Source organism: Takifugu rubripes, chromosome 3, assembly GCF_901000725.2.
Source record: "Takifugu rubripes chromosome 3, fTakRub1.2, whole genome shotgun sequence".
NCBI classification, from domain to species: domain Eukaryota; kingdom Metazoa; phylum Chordata; class Actinopteri; order Tetraodontiformes; family Tetraodontidae; genus Takifugu; species Takifugu rubripes.
The window spans coordinates 6,723,646-6,739,536 of NC_042287.1; the positions used below are offsets into that span (position 1 = coordinate 6,723,646).

General features: G+C 43.7%; 3 protein-coding genes across 4 annotated transcripts; 2 read left to right on the forward strand and 1 right to left on the reverse strand.

Moving 5' to 3' along the window:
* The first annotated feature begins 4,300 nt into the window (after positions 1-4,300).
* On the forward strand, positions 4,301-5,955 carry selenok (selenoprotein K). 2 transcript variants are annotated; one of them, XM_003963003.3, is made up of 5 exons: positions 4,301-4,416; positions 4,906-4,996; positions 5,175-5,246; positions 5,388-5,477; positions 5,569-5,955. In XM_003963003.3, exons 1-5 carry the CDS (start codon positions 4,398-4,400, stop codon positions 5,570-5,572), a joined length of 276 nt encoding a protein of 91 aa, XP_003963052.2. In that variant the 5' UTR covers positions 4,301-4,397; the 3' UTR covers positions 5,573-5,955. The 2 variants fall into 2 exon arrangements, with proteins under 2 accessions (XP_003963052.2, XP_029690087.1); XM_029834227.1 differs by lacking the exon at positions 5,569-5,955 and having other exon boundaries at positions 5,388-5,472.
* A 45-nt stretch (positions 5,956-6,000) lies between these two features.
* Positions 6,001-9,637, reverse strand: actr8 (actin related protein 8). The gene is made up of 13 exons (XM_003963002.3): positions 9,503-9,637; positions 8,937-9,107; positions 8,719-8,829; positions 8,480-8,584; positions 8,230-8,403; positions 8,067-8,160; positions 7,833-7,965; positions 7,540-7,693; positions 7,315-7,410; positions 7,069-7,209; positions 6,699-6,996; positions 6,437-6,600; positions 6,001-6,334 (listed from the first exon to the last, which is right to left on the reverse strand). The coding sequence occupies exons 1-13, from the start codon at positions 9,635-9,637 to the stop codon at positions 6,191-6,193; spliced, it is 1,920 nt and encodes a 639-aa protein (XP_003963051.2). The 3' UTR covers positions 6,001-6,190.
* Positions 9,638-10,313: 676 nt separating this feature from the next.
* chdh (choline dehydrogenase) lies at positions 10,314-15,814 on the forward strand. The gene is made up of 10 exons (XM_003963023.3): positions 10,314-10,439; positions 11,360-11,791; positions 11,979-12,209; positions 12,389-12,555; positions 12,625-12,776; positions 13,097-13,226; positions 13,304-13,438; positions 13,946-14,088; positions 14,168-14,270; positions 14,349-15,814. Exons 2-10 carry the CDS (start codon positions 11,388-11,390, stop codon positions 14,765-14,767), a joined length of 1,884 nt encoding a protein of 627 aa, XP_003963072.3. The 5' UTR covers positions 10,314-10,439; positions 11,360-11,387; the 3' UTR covers positions 14,768-15,814.
* The last annotated feature ends 77 nt before the right edge of the window (positions 15,815-15,891 follow it).

Here is a 15,891-nt window from a genome sequence, read left to right on the forward strand (position 1 = left end):
TCGCTGTGCACCTCTATCCCATCCGTCACCCCCAACGTTGCCTCAGCTTTACATTTCGTTTTTCGTTTTTATGACGTTTCCTTCCTGGTTACAGCAGCTGGGGAGCAGAGTGTGATTGAGCCATATGTTATTGTTGCTTAAACTGTAGCAAATGTTTTAATAGATTTAGCAAAGTGCAACATCAAGAACTGCGACATCACACCGAGAAAAGCTGACACATTCTAGCCTGTCAATATTTACTTAATTAGTAATACAGTTGAAAATGATGTTTTGTTCCAGCAATTTTGTGGTTTGCCACATTTATAAGAAACATATTATGATAATATAAATAGAGATAACTTTACTCTTCCCCACTACATATACAAAATCTATCAAGTCACGTCTTCCAGAGACTCAAAATCTACGTTTATCAAAAAGAAAATGGTTTTACTTTAGACAAAAATGTCAATTAAATTGCGTTTTATCATTTAATCGCATATTCCTCAGGAAAGAAACAACACTACATCGCCTTTATCTGTCCCCTTACTGGCCCTGGGTTCTTGCAGCCCCGTTTGGCCCCGCCCATTAAACCCTCTGTTCACATCCCAGACCAAAAAAAAAAGTTCAGCAATTCAAGACAAATCAAATAATCTCATCTGTCTATAATTAAAGTCAGCCATATAAGCTATATACACACATACACATACACACATATACACACACAGATGTGTTGTGTGTCTGGACATGTGATTAGGCTCATGTTCACGTGCTGCCATTACCCAAGAATTTGTTTTTAAGTAGTCAAGATGTTCTCGTGTCTAAACTCTTGCTTTTAAAGCATTTAACTAGCTCATATTCTGAAATGTGAACTGTTCTGAACTTATAAACTCCAGTTACACAGACCACATGAGGTTTAACGGCCTTTTACCTGCCAAAGGATGAGAAGGAGTGGGAGAAAATAACATGTAACATACCCTTAATGTGATGATTCTCTCATTATTGTGAGATGCCGTGTGTGTGTGTGTGTGTGTGTGTGTGTGTGTGTGTGTTTGTGTGTGTGTTTGTGTGTGTGTGTGTGTGTGTGTGTGTGCGTGTGTGTGTGTGTGCATGTGTGCGCGTGTGTGTGCGTGTGTGTGTGTGTGTAACACTGGTATCTGATTGTCAAAATGATGAATGAGTGTTTGCATCTACACCTGTGTGTGTGTTGAGGAGGTTCGCTGAGTGCAACATAGTATCCATCCTCACACACACACACACACATGTTCATATATATTTGTGAGGACTCTATGACTCCCCCCAAATGTCACCACTTTTTCAGTAAAATGTGTATTTTGTTCCTTGCTATATAGCATGTACAAAAACACACAAGCACACAGAAAATAGGAATTTAAATATAAATTGAAATTAAGATTAAGAAAACATTTTGGTTTTTACTCTATTTTACACATAAAGCTGAAAATGGAGTGATAACAGTGTATGTTTGAGGGTAACATGAATAATTTGAGATTCGATGAATATGGCTACAGCATATGTGCATATTTAAAATTGAGACATTTGGCCTTGTTTGTCTGCTGATTAGAACAGCACTGTTGCTAGCATTATATTTAATATCATTTTCCATTCCTCAGTCTGTACAGAGAGGAGCTGCTGGAGACCAGAGTCTCAGGGTGAAGACCACCAGGTCGTCTGCGTACATCAGGTGATTCACCAACATATCACCAACCATGCTCTCTGTCTTACAGGCATTCCGTCTCTTAGACAATTCATCAACATACTAATGAAGCTGAACCAGAATTCCTCCCTGTCTGACATCATTGCTGACCCTGAATGGACCTGAAGCACTATCACACCATTTGTCTTGCATACTTTGATTGGCATACCATAGTAAGCCATTATTCACCCCTCTTTCCTTCAATTTTATAAAAAAAATTCTTTCATTAACACAATAACAAGCGGCCGAAATGAGCTTCCTCCGTAGGGTGTCTGTGCTCTCCCTTAGAGATAGGGTGAGAAGCTCTGCCATCCGGGAGGAGCTCGGAGTAGAGTGGCTGCTCCTCCGCGTTGAGAGGAGCCAGATGAGGTGGCTTGGGCATCTAGTTATGATGCCCCCTGGGCGCCTCCCTGGTGAGGTGTTCAGGGCATGTCCCTCCGGTAGGAGACCCCCGGGAAGACCCAGGACACGTTGGAGAGACTATGTCTCTCGACTGGTCTGGGAACGTCTGGGGATCCCTCTGGATGAGCTGGAAGAAGTAGCTGGGGAGAGGGAAGTCTGGGCTTCTCTCCTTAGGCTGCTGCCCCCGCGACCCGACCCCGGATAAGCGGTAGAGAATGGCTGGATGGATGGACAATAAAAGGCTTTTGAAGCATCATTGAAGCATGTAAACACAGATGAGTTTAAGCTTCTGTATTTGTTTATGATCTCCTTTAATGCATATATGCAGACGTCAGTGCAATGTTTGGTGTTGAGGCCAAACTGATTGTCAGTGGAGCGGATGAACTCACTTATTCTAAATTTGCCCCACTTAAACTGCCTGTAGTTGTCTAAACTACTTATTTTTTTCACCTTTGTCCTTAACAACTGGCAGTAACAAAACAAAAAGCCTGTAAAACATAAAGAGAGAAGTGGGGCAGCTCTCAGACTCACAGATTTGTTCATTCATTTAGGTGTTTAGTAGCAATGTGATCGAGAACACTGGCTTTATTATCACAGACCCTATTAATAGCTTGATTGGTGTCAGGAGTTTTGATCTCCACACATTATCCCTAATACTGTCACTCTTGAGACAGTTAAACAAGCTGCTATAATGCTGTCTCCATAGCGCTGCAGTGTTGTGTGATCCAGATGTTCCTTCCACAGAACAAGGCAAAGATACTTTACAGTTATAAAAACCTTCACCTCTTTCCAAATAACAACAACATTATTGTCACTTTCTTCATCATGGTATCAGTCCTCTGATCATTATTAGTGATGTACTAGATAGCATACTTATACCTAGCATTAGCACACAGCTAATCCTCTCAGTCTGGCTGCACTATCCGTCCATTTAAAGGCTTCTCAAGCTTCTGTTTGATACTCATCTACATAATCTATCCATCCAAGAGACCAAGTATTTATTATTTTTATGCCTTATAAATGGCTTACTGCCTCCATGTTAAGACTCCACCATATGCTTATATATAGAACAGAGAGCTCTCCCTTTCTCCTCATCATTACTGTTCACGTCTCTGCATATGACTGTATTTTTCTACATATTTACAGAGTTTAAGAACTCATCAGTACAAGAAAATGCTTTAAAGAAACATCCTTTGTGAGGGATGTCCAGTTTATCTTTCCAGTATTGAGACAACCATCGTTAGCTATTGCAGGTAAAACTGACATTGCGACAGGTATGTGGTCCTTTGTTGCCGTGCCATAGAAAATAGCCATACCTCCCAGTGAGGCGTGAACATCAGCTGTACTAACACAAGGGTCCAGCCGTGGTGTGCCAGGCCTCACTAATGTGTGTATAACTATTTATAGCTTTATTTGATTATTAAGATTAAAGATTGAGATCATCCCCTTCCAAACGGATAGAAATACACATTTTAATCAGAGAAAATACACCACAGTGATCCTCCTCATCATCTGGTGTTCCTTGCATGAGACCATTTGGAACCTGAGGTTCTGATGGCTGAGTATTGTGTATCAGCTCTGAACGCCCTGCAAAGGTCATTCCTCAGAAGTACAACTCTGTTTTGTCTAAACATTTGACCTTTGACCTTAAGTCTGGGGTCACGGCAATCAGAAGCTGCAGCAGAGGTGCACTGCTGTGGGTACAAGCTGCTTTGTAAACCTGTTTCTTTTTAATTCATTAGTCTTTCCCAAAGGGAGCCCTTGGAACTTAAAGTTCCTCCTGGGGAAGAGAAAGGTCAATGAGGAACAATATGTTACTGCTGGGAAACGATATGGCAAATGGTTTTTATTTTATTATCTCTGCTTCCCCCTAGCGGCTGACTGTATTTGAATGTTTCTGGGTTTCAACCGCTATCTGGTATATTTTAAAATTTTAAGATTTTAAGAAAATTTTGATTCACTTACCTTTCATCTTGTTAAAATTCAGAAACGGGTTTTACAAAAGTTGTAATTTAATAGTAAGCATGAATTCGCAAGCATTCAGAAGCAATACAATTAAATATCGCGTGTGTGTGTGTGTGTGTGCGTGCGTGTGCGTGTGCGTGTATGTATACATAATTATTAAAGCAAACACGTGTTTGCGTTTTTGCATTAAATGGGCTGGAGGCTTTTATTTTGAAATGAGCGGATGTACCAGTTCAATTTCCTGCAAACACGAGTTGCAGCTGCACGAACCCTGCACAAATAGCGAACCCGGAAGTGTTGCGTCAGTAGTAAACACAGCCTTTGCGTTAGCTTTTGAAGGATGGTGTACGTGTCCAATGGTGAGTGGTTTGAACTGTGTGAAGCTTAATTTGGAAAAAACATATATGTAGTATTCTTTGTATCAACATTATGTTTTATTTCTATTTAAACTCTCAAAATAAAAATCTGTGAATCAATGAAAATATAATAGTAGCACCTTTAGCTAGTCTATTAGCATGTTTCGCTTTAGGTACCTTATATAGTATTGAAAATACAATAAATGTCTCGGCAAGGTTATTGTGGTTGAATTTATATTTCATTTCAGTATTAATAGGTTGACTCTTCCTGGTATTTGCATTGTTCTGTGTTAAATGTTAGCGTTCATAGTTAGCTACTGGGATGTATATTTTCATGTATGAAGCTAAGGCAACGTATCTCAGCTGGACTTTTGCCTTTGTAAGCACCAATGTAATATGGGGGACCCAACCTTAAGTTACTTTTGATAACTAAGCGTGTCCTGACCGTCCCGGTCCCACGTCATCTAAATTTCTGACACATTTCTTTCACAGGTCAGGTCCTGGATAGCAGGAGCCAGTCACCATGGCGACTGTTCAACCTGGGCGATTTCTTCTGGAGAGCTGTGGAGTTTATCGGCCTATTGTAAGTATTTTTCTTTAGCATTAAAACAAGTTTAGTGTCATACACTTAGGGTTGAAAAGATTCTTGGGAATTTTCCATTTTCAGTTTTTTAAATTCTGCCAAGAACACCCAGATTTTATACAAGGTTTATTACAAATATCTCTCATTATTGTCCCATAACAGTGTTATTTCCTCTCAGTTTTAGAACAATAATTGACCCAAACTTGACAAAGGACGGAAGGCCTTCGACGAGCTTCAGCGATGGCAGAGGGTAGGTTACTGCACCTCAGGAATTCCTTCATCTTCACAGATTGGAGACGTCCCCGTATCCATTCATTAGGATGAAACACACTGAGTTGCAGTTGTATTCCGTTAAAATTAAGTTCAACCTATGCTTCTATTTTATATTCAGTCCTCCAGGACCCCCTGGCGGCAGAAGGAGGATGGGAAGAATAAACCATGGTGGAGGGCCTAATGCCCCACCAATGGGGGGATGAGGAAGGTGAGCTTTTATTGAATGAGCCATTTAAAATGGCACAGAGACTATAGATCTATATGACGACAACACTGATTGTAACTTTTATCATTTACAGGTAAATGCCTACACGTGCAGTGTAGGCGTGGGGCCTGTAGAAGCAGAGAGACATCATAGTGCTGACGCCCCTTCTCACCAGCTGCAGCTGCTTTGAGCAGTTTCTTGATGCCTGTCTGGGAATTCCTACATTTAGGGGCCAGACTGGTTGATGCAGCAGCTATCTACATCACTTTCTGCTATAAATCAAGCCGACATCTTTGATTATTAGTTTGTCTACATTTAGTGTTATATGGGCTTAATAAAACTTTGTTAAACTTGAATAAACCTTTATGTTAAAATTGTTACTTCATTGTTATTTAATGTTATAACATCACATCTTGCTTTTATGAAGCAAAAGAAAAGTGGATTTTCTTTGGTCCAATAAAACATTTACCTGTGAATCCAACTGAAAAATGTTTTATTCAAAAAGGTCATCCTTCCATAGGAAATATTTTATTTACAACTAGAAACTGGGCAGCAAGTGCCTCAGTGTGAATTTGTGATAGTAATGATGCTTAAATGTAATGTGCCACCTTGCCAAAACTGTCTGTACTTCCCTATTACATGAGCAGATGACAACCCACAAAGCCACATTCTCAGCTTAACGTATCTTAACTTTCTTAAGTGGAATCTGTTCTGTTTCACCAAACAAACGCAGCTCTCTCGCGGAGCATTCGAACACCAAAGCGCTGCCACTCCCTCTGGTGGATCCACATCTCCTGGGTGGTGTCCAAACATGCCAGCACGGCGCCTCCCTTCCATGATATTAGCCGCGGGTCCATGTCCTGTAATGTTTACAGATCGGATCAGCGCTGTGGATTAACCCCCGACCTAATTCCACTCTGTTTAGACCGTGTTATGACACATTAGCATTTGTGTTACGTTACCTTTGGCCTTGTGATAATTTCCACGTTGTCCACCAGCCTTCTGAAGGAGGGCGGCATCTTGTTGATGATGCGATGAAGCAGAAACTCCTGTGCACCATGAAACATGAGTCCTCCTCCCACCACCAAGATGGAGCTGTACATCTTTCGTTTGGTTTCATCCGACGCTGTCGAAGAAAAGTCAGGACGAAAGAGAGCGCAAAACAATCCCGTTTAAACACTTCATCTGCTCTTGAAACTCATTTTGCTCACTTCTATTTCTCACCACAGCAGTCGATGCTGTGCAGGATGGCCTTGTCCAGGCCCAGAGCTTTACTCTCAAGCTGGTTCATGATGGCGCTCTTCCTGGAGAGGTGAGCAGACAGTGGTTCTTCCCCCTCTCCTCCAGCTCCCATCAGGCCCTCCCCCTGGGCAGGACCACCCTCCATTTCCCCACTTTTCATCCCTCCTGGAACAGCACTACCCCCAGAAAGCTCTCCGACTCCTCCCTGGTTGCTCATCTCTCCTTCCAAAACTCCTCCTGCTCTAGAAACAGCCTTCCTCTCCGCAGCTGATTTAGAGGACTAAAAAGAAGATTATTTCCTATTTTTATAAAAGTCAGACTTATTAGATAGGTGAATGTATCTGTTTGTTACCTGGTCCTGTTTGCTCTGTGTGGCAAGCAGATAATGTTCATCATAAGGATCCTCGCAGTCACCTTGGGAACGGTACTGAAGAATGGTCATCTTCTGACCTACGATTCCAAATGTGGTCGGGTAGAAAAGACCCATTGGTGCCTAATACATGTAAAAACATTACATATGTGGGTAAAAGCATATAAATAGATCAATGATCAATTAATTGAATTCTGCCAAGGAAGCCAAATTTTTTGAACAAGGTACCTGTAATTTCTCATCTCCCAGCCGGACCTGGTAGAGAAGTGCCGGTGCGTCTGGAAAACGTGTCTGGAATTCATGATCCTGTAGTCCTGATATGTCCTGGGGTCAGAACATTAACTTATGACACATCTGAGTCGGTTCTTGAGAAATGAGTTGGAAAACAACTAAGGATGCAGATATGTTAATTGAGCTCTTCTGCTCAGACCCCGCCCCCTGACCAACACACACTTGTTCTAGATGGCAGAGCGTCTCCTTCAGTTGCTGCAGCAACTGACAGTCCAACCTGTTGGCCAGCTGACACTCTCTGTAGGGAAAGCCCGCCCTCTGCAGGAGCCAGAAGAAAGTACGGGTCACATCTGAGCCGCCGTACGCCAGGCACACCCTGGGAACAATAACACAGCCCTCTTTTACCATACACCACACATCACAGTTCTGGATTACATTTCTAAATCTGCCCCATCATTTGCAATTAAGTTCTGTAAAAAGTAAGTAACTCATAGCCATAAATGACTCAGTCCGACCTTGAGTTCCGGTGGGACACCCCATCCTCAACACAGCACAGACTGGTCTTCTGGTCTCCCACATCCACAACACAAGCACTGCTCAGGCCACTGCCAAATGTCGCACACACCGACTCCTGGTGCACAATGATAGCTATGCGCACACAAGGAAATGTGAGGACAAGAGAGAAACATTGATCAGCCACTCCACACTAAATGGGAGATGAATATTTACACATTTTTGCATAACAATACCTGAGAAGCCCATATTGAGCAGTAGCATGTTGACGACCTCTTTAATGTGCTGCCTGTTGTAAATGTCAGGGACCAACAAGATGCACCTGTAATACTGGAAGGTAAGAAAAATGTAATACACAAAGTAAATGTACATATTACTAAAAGATGTGTCTCCCCCCACCTTTAAATCTTTAAGAGGTATATCCAGCTGCTTCTGAATGACGTGACTCCAGATGGTTTCCAGGTCAGCCAGGGTGGCGCTGAGCGAGCCCCCGGGACCAGTGTGCATATTAAGCTGGCCTCTGACCATAGGCCAGTGGGTGTTGTAACAATCTGAAGGGTTCACATAAAGAGCCTGGAAGATTAAGAAAAATATCAAATTAGAAATGTTGTAATATAGAACAGTTCTTCTATATTCAGCGACCTCTGACCTCTTCTCCCACCAAAAAAGGTGGCTGGTGGCTGGTGTTAGTCCACTTGACCCTGGAGCTGGTGTCTAACACCGCTGGACGGATCTGACAGTTATAAGCTCTGGCCTTAATAGACACATGAAAAGGGCATTACATATTTGTCTATAAACATCAGCATTTTCTGTAAAAGTTTTTAGAATGGTATCACACCATTTATTAAAATATTGCAATACTTTCAATGTACTCTTCTTGATACACACCTGTTCAGCTGAAACAGGTGTCCTACGCATCCCGTTGGACATCTTCTTGGACCAGATAGCCTGGTCAACCATTTTAAGTCCATTCTGTCTCTGCTCATTACTCTCTGCTTTCTGTCACGAAGAAAACAGCAATTAATCCAACGATACAAAAATGTTACCATAAAAATTCAGCAAGTAAAAGACAGGATCGTGAGTGTATTTGCTGAAGACTAACATACATTTAGGCCTTCTCTTAACAACCAGGCATCTTCGTGTCTGGTCTGTCCACTTTGTTTGTGTCTCCGAGCTATTACATGTGGGATTGTTACTGGAAGAGTGTCCGTTGCTCGGCCAATGCGGAGTGTCCTCGATCCGGGATGGATCACAACAATAAAGTTACTCTGTATCTGCTGTTAGAAACATACACAGAGAGATGGATTGTCAGGGAAAGCATTACAATGTGTGGATCAGAAAGACAAGTGATATTGAAATGTATCAACCCGTTTTCTCGGACTGACATTGACGTGTCAAAAATATGCAAATGGAAAAGGTGGTTTTGTGGCTTCTGGGGGAAAAACGCAATTTGGTGGGACCAATAAATGCACGTTTCCTCGAGGTTTCTCTTACCATTAACTGAGGAAAGACGAGTTATTACACTTTCATTGCATCTCAAATCTATCACTAAGAGGAATTTAACTCGCTCAGCTGTTACGACATAGCCTGTAAAACAGACGTGATCTACCTATGTTTTTTTCACATCATGCACCATGTAAGAGCAGCAGAAACTCTTATATTCCTAACTCACCTCCTGAAGAGGCTCTGGGATGGTCGGAGGAGCGATGGGTCTCTTCACCCCGCGCTGCTGCTCCTTCTCTTTCTCCTTCTCTCGTTCCTTTTCTTTCTCCTTCCCGTTGTCTTGCTCCTTATCAGCCTGAGTCATGTTCTAATATAAGAAAATCAAACACTGTTTGATAAATGAATGAGACGTCATGAAAAGTGGTTTCTTTGAATGGATTTTCTTGCAAGCGCACAGACGCTTCCTTGTTTGGATCACGTGACACGACATTCTTACGAGCTCATGAGATGATTACTGCCCCCTACAGGACTGGAGTATGGAGCGCTACATCCCGTAAAAAATTTAAACTTTGAATATTGGTTAACTACTATTACTACTACTGATGCTGCTGCTACATCCATTATCAATAGTAATATAAGAACACCAGTAATAATAATAACTAGAAGCAAAGCCCCCGGTCTTTCCCCCCACATTGTGAGCGTTTTATATAATCTTAGATAACATAGTAGTTTGTTTTATGATCAGACCCAATTATTACAAAAGATAATTACCTGTTATCAACATTAGCCGAACATGTCTTTAAAAACCGTCCATAACTTCGACGGTTTTCTTAAACAGTTACAGGTAATAATTTTCCAGTATTTGCAATATAGTTTGTATGTATGTGTACATTAATAGATGTCGTGCAATTACTGACGTCACATTATGTCTTGCACGATTTTATGATTACATGATTTGGATTGGATTCGTTTACTTTTTTGCCGTATTGTGCCGTTAACCTTTGCAAATTCCACCCAGCGACACTATTTTCCATTTAGCTTTTAAGGAGGAAATTAAGGGAACTCCTACTTGCTAATCAGCTCTGGAAGTTGAGTTTCCCTTAACTTTCTCCTTATCACGGATCGACTCGCTTCGGTTGGAGGTCGGTGTCGAGTTTCTGTTGAAGGTATGCTCCCTTTTCAAGCTTTGCCCTATAGAGTTAGATATTGTATCATTACTTTTAGTTTGCAATAAACTCAAAGATCTGAGCGAATCAAAACAACGTTGATCTTTTTCTTGTTCAGTTTATATAACGGAGCTGTGCAAGCGCTCAAAACCCATGACGCTTGCATGGAAGCAGGTGGCGAACAGGAGCTGCTGACAGCTTCGTTCTCATTCTTCTGAATTATTCCGAAACTTTACATGTTTCTGAAATGTGAAAAAGTAGGAGGGAATCTGCAGCAAATATGCAGGGTCTGTGTTTGAAAAGTTTAGTGTGAACGTGAAACAACAACAGAAATCTTAGTTTCACAAAGCTGGTTTGTGGGGCAGTTCGGATTTATTGCTTGTTTGCTGAGCGCAAACTGAATGTTAAACGTTTATATCCTCTAGGTTTTCTGACCGGACAGAGCTGACCTAGTTAGATAGTGTTGTGTTGTCTGCTGGCCATAATCAAAGCACAATAGTCTTTTAATGTGTCTTTTTTTCTCAGAGGAAACATTTTACTACAGTTCCAGCTCTGTATGAGTTGACATCAGACTTGATTCTAGAGTAATAATAATGCACAAAGGCTATAAGTCTATGATCCTAAATAAAAGTCGAACATTTGATGCAGAGAGGGTCAAGTTCGCTGGGTTAGAGCGATTGGACCATGATAAATCACACAGGTCCGTCAGCGTTAGATATTCGTAGTTGTTCATTAACCTGCTGATAAAGGAAGACTGTTGTGGTTTGGGTACTAATGAGAGAATGGGGGAAAATTCAAAAATACAAATAAAAAAATCAGAGCCAAACAAGTGAAACTGTGGTACTGCAGAACCCCAGGATCTGGATTTGAGCTCTGTTGTGAAGAAATCTGACATTAATGAGTGTGTTTGTGATTCTCAGTGAATGAGGAAAACTGTCCAGGACCAAGATGTTGCCTCTGGCTCTCATAAGCCAAACTGGACCTCAAAGAGTTGCGACTGGTGGGAGATTTCTGCAAGCCAGCAGGGCCCGTTTCAGCCTTTTGTCACGATGTAAATGTAACCCCGGGACCAAAAACAGGGGGTGCTCTTTTCCCGGCCTCTCGTCTGCCGACCAGTACCGAACATTTAGTTCTACGGCATCGAAACGGAACCAGCAAACGCCCTCCTACAGTTATGTCGTTGTGGGGGCGGGGTCGGCGGGTTGTGTCCTCGCCAATCGCCTCAGCGAAGACTCCCATGAATCGGTGCTGCTGCTGGAGGCTGGGCCCAAGGACATCGTGCTGGGCAGCCTGCGACTGTCCTGGAAGACGCACATGCCCGCCGCGCTGACCTACAACCTCTGCGATGACAAGTACAGTCGAAACATTCTACGCTTCCGTCACAGCCGACTCTTTTAGCAGCACACCGTCACCAACTAGCAGAACAAATACAAATAAATCCCTTTCATTTCTAGCAAACTGCATTTATTGTTTCATGACTAAAGATTGTGGATGGTTGATTATAAAACAGCCCTCCTGTTGTATTTCTTGTCGTTTCAGGTACAACTGGTACTACCACACTTTGCCTCAGGACAACATGGACAACCGGGTGTTGTACTGGCCGAGGGGCCGCGTCTGGGGCGGCTCGTCCTCGCTCAACGCCATGGTGTACATCCGCGGACACGCTGAAGACTACAACCGGTGGCAGAGAGAAGGGGCCGACGGCTGGGACTACGAGCACTGCCTACCTTATTTCAGGAAAGCCCAGAGTCACGAGCTGGGAGAAAACAGGTGACGACCTTCCCTACCTCCATGTTCATTTCATTTTACAGACTCCTTGTAAATTCTAGTTTTGATTGGTCTGGTTGACCATATCTGGTAACTTAACACTTCCTATTTTGATCATCACTGATGACTGAACTCCACCGTGAGGCCTCCTCTGATGTGTTTGTCGGCTGTTTGGACTGAAGGTATCGGGGGGGTAGCGGCCCTCTTCATGTGACCAGAGGGAAGACCAATCACCCTCTTCACAACGCTTTTATTGAGGCGGGGCAGCAGGCAGGATACCCCTTCACGGACGACATGAACGGCTACCAACAGGAGGGGCTGGGCTGGATGGACATGACCATTCATAAAGGTGAAAAAAGACATTTCCAAACACTGAACACTGCTTTAGCATTTGTCAGTCATGATATTATTTGTCCAGGGAAGAGGTGGAGCACAGCCAGCGCCTACCTGAGGCCCGCGCTGGGCCGACCCAACCTAAAGACAGAGGTGCGCTGCCTGGCCAGCAGGATTCTGTTTGACGGGAACCGCGCTGTGGGCGTGGAGTACGTACAGGAGGGACAAAAGAAAAGAGTGAGAACCCTGGATTATTTTAACAGACAGATATTTGTAAAAAAATTACTTTTTTATTAGTTTACCTCGTTTATTTAGTTTAATCTAGTCTTGACATCTAGCCAGAACTTTGAGGGTTGTAAGTCATGAAAGTATTTACTAGTGTTCATACACCAATGTGGTTCAATGATGGGAATTATGATAAGAGACTGATTAACTGGAAAAGGCTGGGAGTACTTTACGCACTGAAAACAGACTGAAATCCAGCTTTGAGACCTTTGATCTCAAAGCTGAGCTGGTTCCTCACCTCAGAGAGCCGAGAGACATTTGCTTGTATCCAGGTGTTTGCGGAAAAAGAGGTGATCCTGAGCGGCGGAGCCATCAACTCCCCTCAACTCCTCCTGCTGTCAGGGGTGGGAAACGCCGATGACCTGAAACAACTGGACATCGCCGTGGTTCAGCATTTGCCCGGTACACTTTAGTCCCGCTGAGACCTCATCCGTTCAAAACGAAGCGTCTGTGCACATTTTCTCACTGTTGTGTCTCAGGTGTTGGCAGGAACCTGCAGGACCATTTGGAGGTTTATGTTCAGCAGCGCTGCACTCAGCCCATCACCCTGTACAAAGCCCAGAAACCTTTCCAGATGGTCAAAATAGGCCTGGAGTGGCTCACGCTCTTCACTGGTGCGTAGTTACTGGTCCAACACACACTCCGACTGCTCTTTCCCTCAACACGGTGAGGAAGGTCTTGCTATCCTCTCTCTCGTGGTTGTGCTGTCACAATATTTCAGCGCAGTCACACACAGAACTTTACATGAACCTTTCAACCTGCGTCTTCTGCTCATTATTCCATCTATATTCAACCAGTCCGTGCTTGCGTCCCCCGCTCCCAGCAAAAGGCGCTCAGCAGCAGGTGCGCTCATTTTATTTTTGGGTTGCTGACACCATAATTAACTATGATACCAGTTGCTTTAGATCGTAGTGACACGAGAGCCCCTCGGTTGCCGTTGGAAACTTCCCCACTGGAGGAAATCTAAGTCCGACCAGCTGTCTCCTCATGGTGCTCCCATACTGGGCCCAGTGGGCAGTTGGCCTTCTTTGGCCTGGCACGGTCGTCAACAACCCGTTTTCCGATGTCATTTGCTTGAAAACCCACCCGACACGTGACTTACCGTGACGATCTTCCCGTAGGTTACGGAGCCACGGCCCACCTAGAGAGCGGAGGGTTCATCCGCAGTCGGCCGCAAGTCACACACCCCGACATCCAGTTTCACTTTCTGCCTTCGCAGGTCATCGACCACGGGCGGGTTGCCTCCAAGATCGAGGCCTATCAGGTGTGATTACCCACTGCTGGGCTTAGTTCAGAACCTAGAAATCAAATCCTCAATGAGTGTGTTTCTGTCTGAGCTGCAGGTTCACGTCGGACCAATGAGAAGCACAAGTGTAGGCTGGTTGAAGCTGAAGAGCACCGACCCCCTGGACCACCCGATTCTGCAGCCTAACTATCTCTCTACTGGTAGAAGTCGACTAAACTGTATAACACCGGAGCGATCCGAGGTCGCAATAGTCATCTCTTCCTCTTCTTGTGTCTCAGATATCGACGTGTGGGAGTTCAGGCAGTGCATCAAATTATCCAGAGAGATATTTGCGCAGAGGGCGTTCGACGCATTCCGTGGCGCCGAAGTTCAACCCGGACCCGAGGTCCAGTCCGATGCCGACATCGACGCCTTTATCCGCAAAAAAGCCGACAGCGCCTACCACCCATCCTGCACCTGCAAGATGGGCTCGCCCTCCGACCCCGCGGCGGTGGTGGACTCGCAGACGCGCGTCCTGGGATTAGAGGGGCTGCGTGTGGTGGACGCCTCCATCATGCCCAGCATCGTCAGCGGGAACCTAAACGCTCCCACCATCATGATGGCGGAGAAGGCAGCTGACATCATCAGGGGTCGCCCCGCTCTGGTGGACTCGGGGGTGTCTGTGTACCAGCCGCCGACCCTGGAGACACAGAGGTGAAGGTGCAGGTGAGGGTGGGGGGGAAAGAGCGCGGAACACTTCGGAACACTTCGGAACACTTCGGAACATCGTCAGAGTTGTTGTCAAACAGCAGCTTTATCAGCTTACAGCTGAAGTGGGTTTGTTTTTTTGTTATGTGTTAATTTAGTAATTACAGAGGATCTTTTTAATCACCACAATTTCAAGTGAAGATGAAAGAGAAAAAGGATGAATTATCTCCATTTTTAGCTTAAGTTAAGTTAAAATCCATCTTTAGTAACAATGCATTAGTTTCCTCATCAGACAATATCGATAATTTCTCACATTCTTTATTGTCTCCAGTTGATATCCTTAGATACCCGACTAGTGTGTTTACTCGTTAAAGACTGATGGTGCTGTATATTTGACACGACAACACTGCTACTGTACTGGGTTGTTCTGGTCGAATTTAATTTGAAACACTGTTTAGCTGTGTTAATTTCAGCTGATACATGATGCCATATCCACAAGAGCGCTCTGAAAATGTATGTCTTGAAACTGTTTTTCATGTGTTTATTTAACAATTAAAGCAAATTATAGAGGAATTTTAATTCCAACAGCTATAGTATTGGAGCCCATGTAGCTGGAGAGGGTGAAGCAGTGATGGTGGAAGCCAGGGGGGAGAGATGATCTGCCCAGTCAAACCATGGAGTGGTGGAAAGATCAAAATCTCATTTATAATTTAAACACAACGGGATTGCAGCATAAATGTCAGATGTTGTTTGTCGTGTTCTGGCGGTCGACCTTCTGGCCCATTTCACCTTGTATTATTGTCTTTTCTTGGCTGTAATCAGACACTTGAGACCAACTTTTGTTCTCGTTACTTTATTATCGCGACTTACAAAAATCCTCCTCAGGTGTGTTGTGGTTTCGTTTTTGTTTTTTCAGGCAGGAATTCAAATGTACAAAACAGAGGTTTTGTCTTCTGTCGGTACAAAACAGTAGAAGGTACAACCACGTTTGCTACAAAGGATGTGGAGCTATGTTGTCTTTAAATTCCAAACCAGGAACTGGTCGAAAGCAAACAAATCTTCAAGTTCGTCACTTACATTTTTACAAACACTGTACAGATTTTGTATTGTTTTACCAGTGAAGCAGCAAAGTGG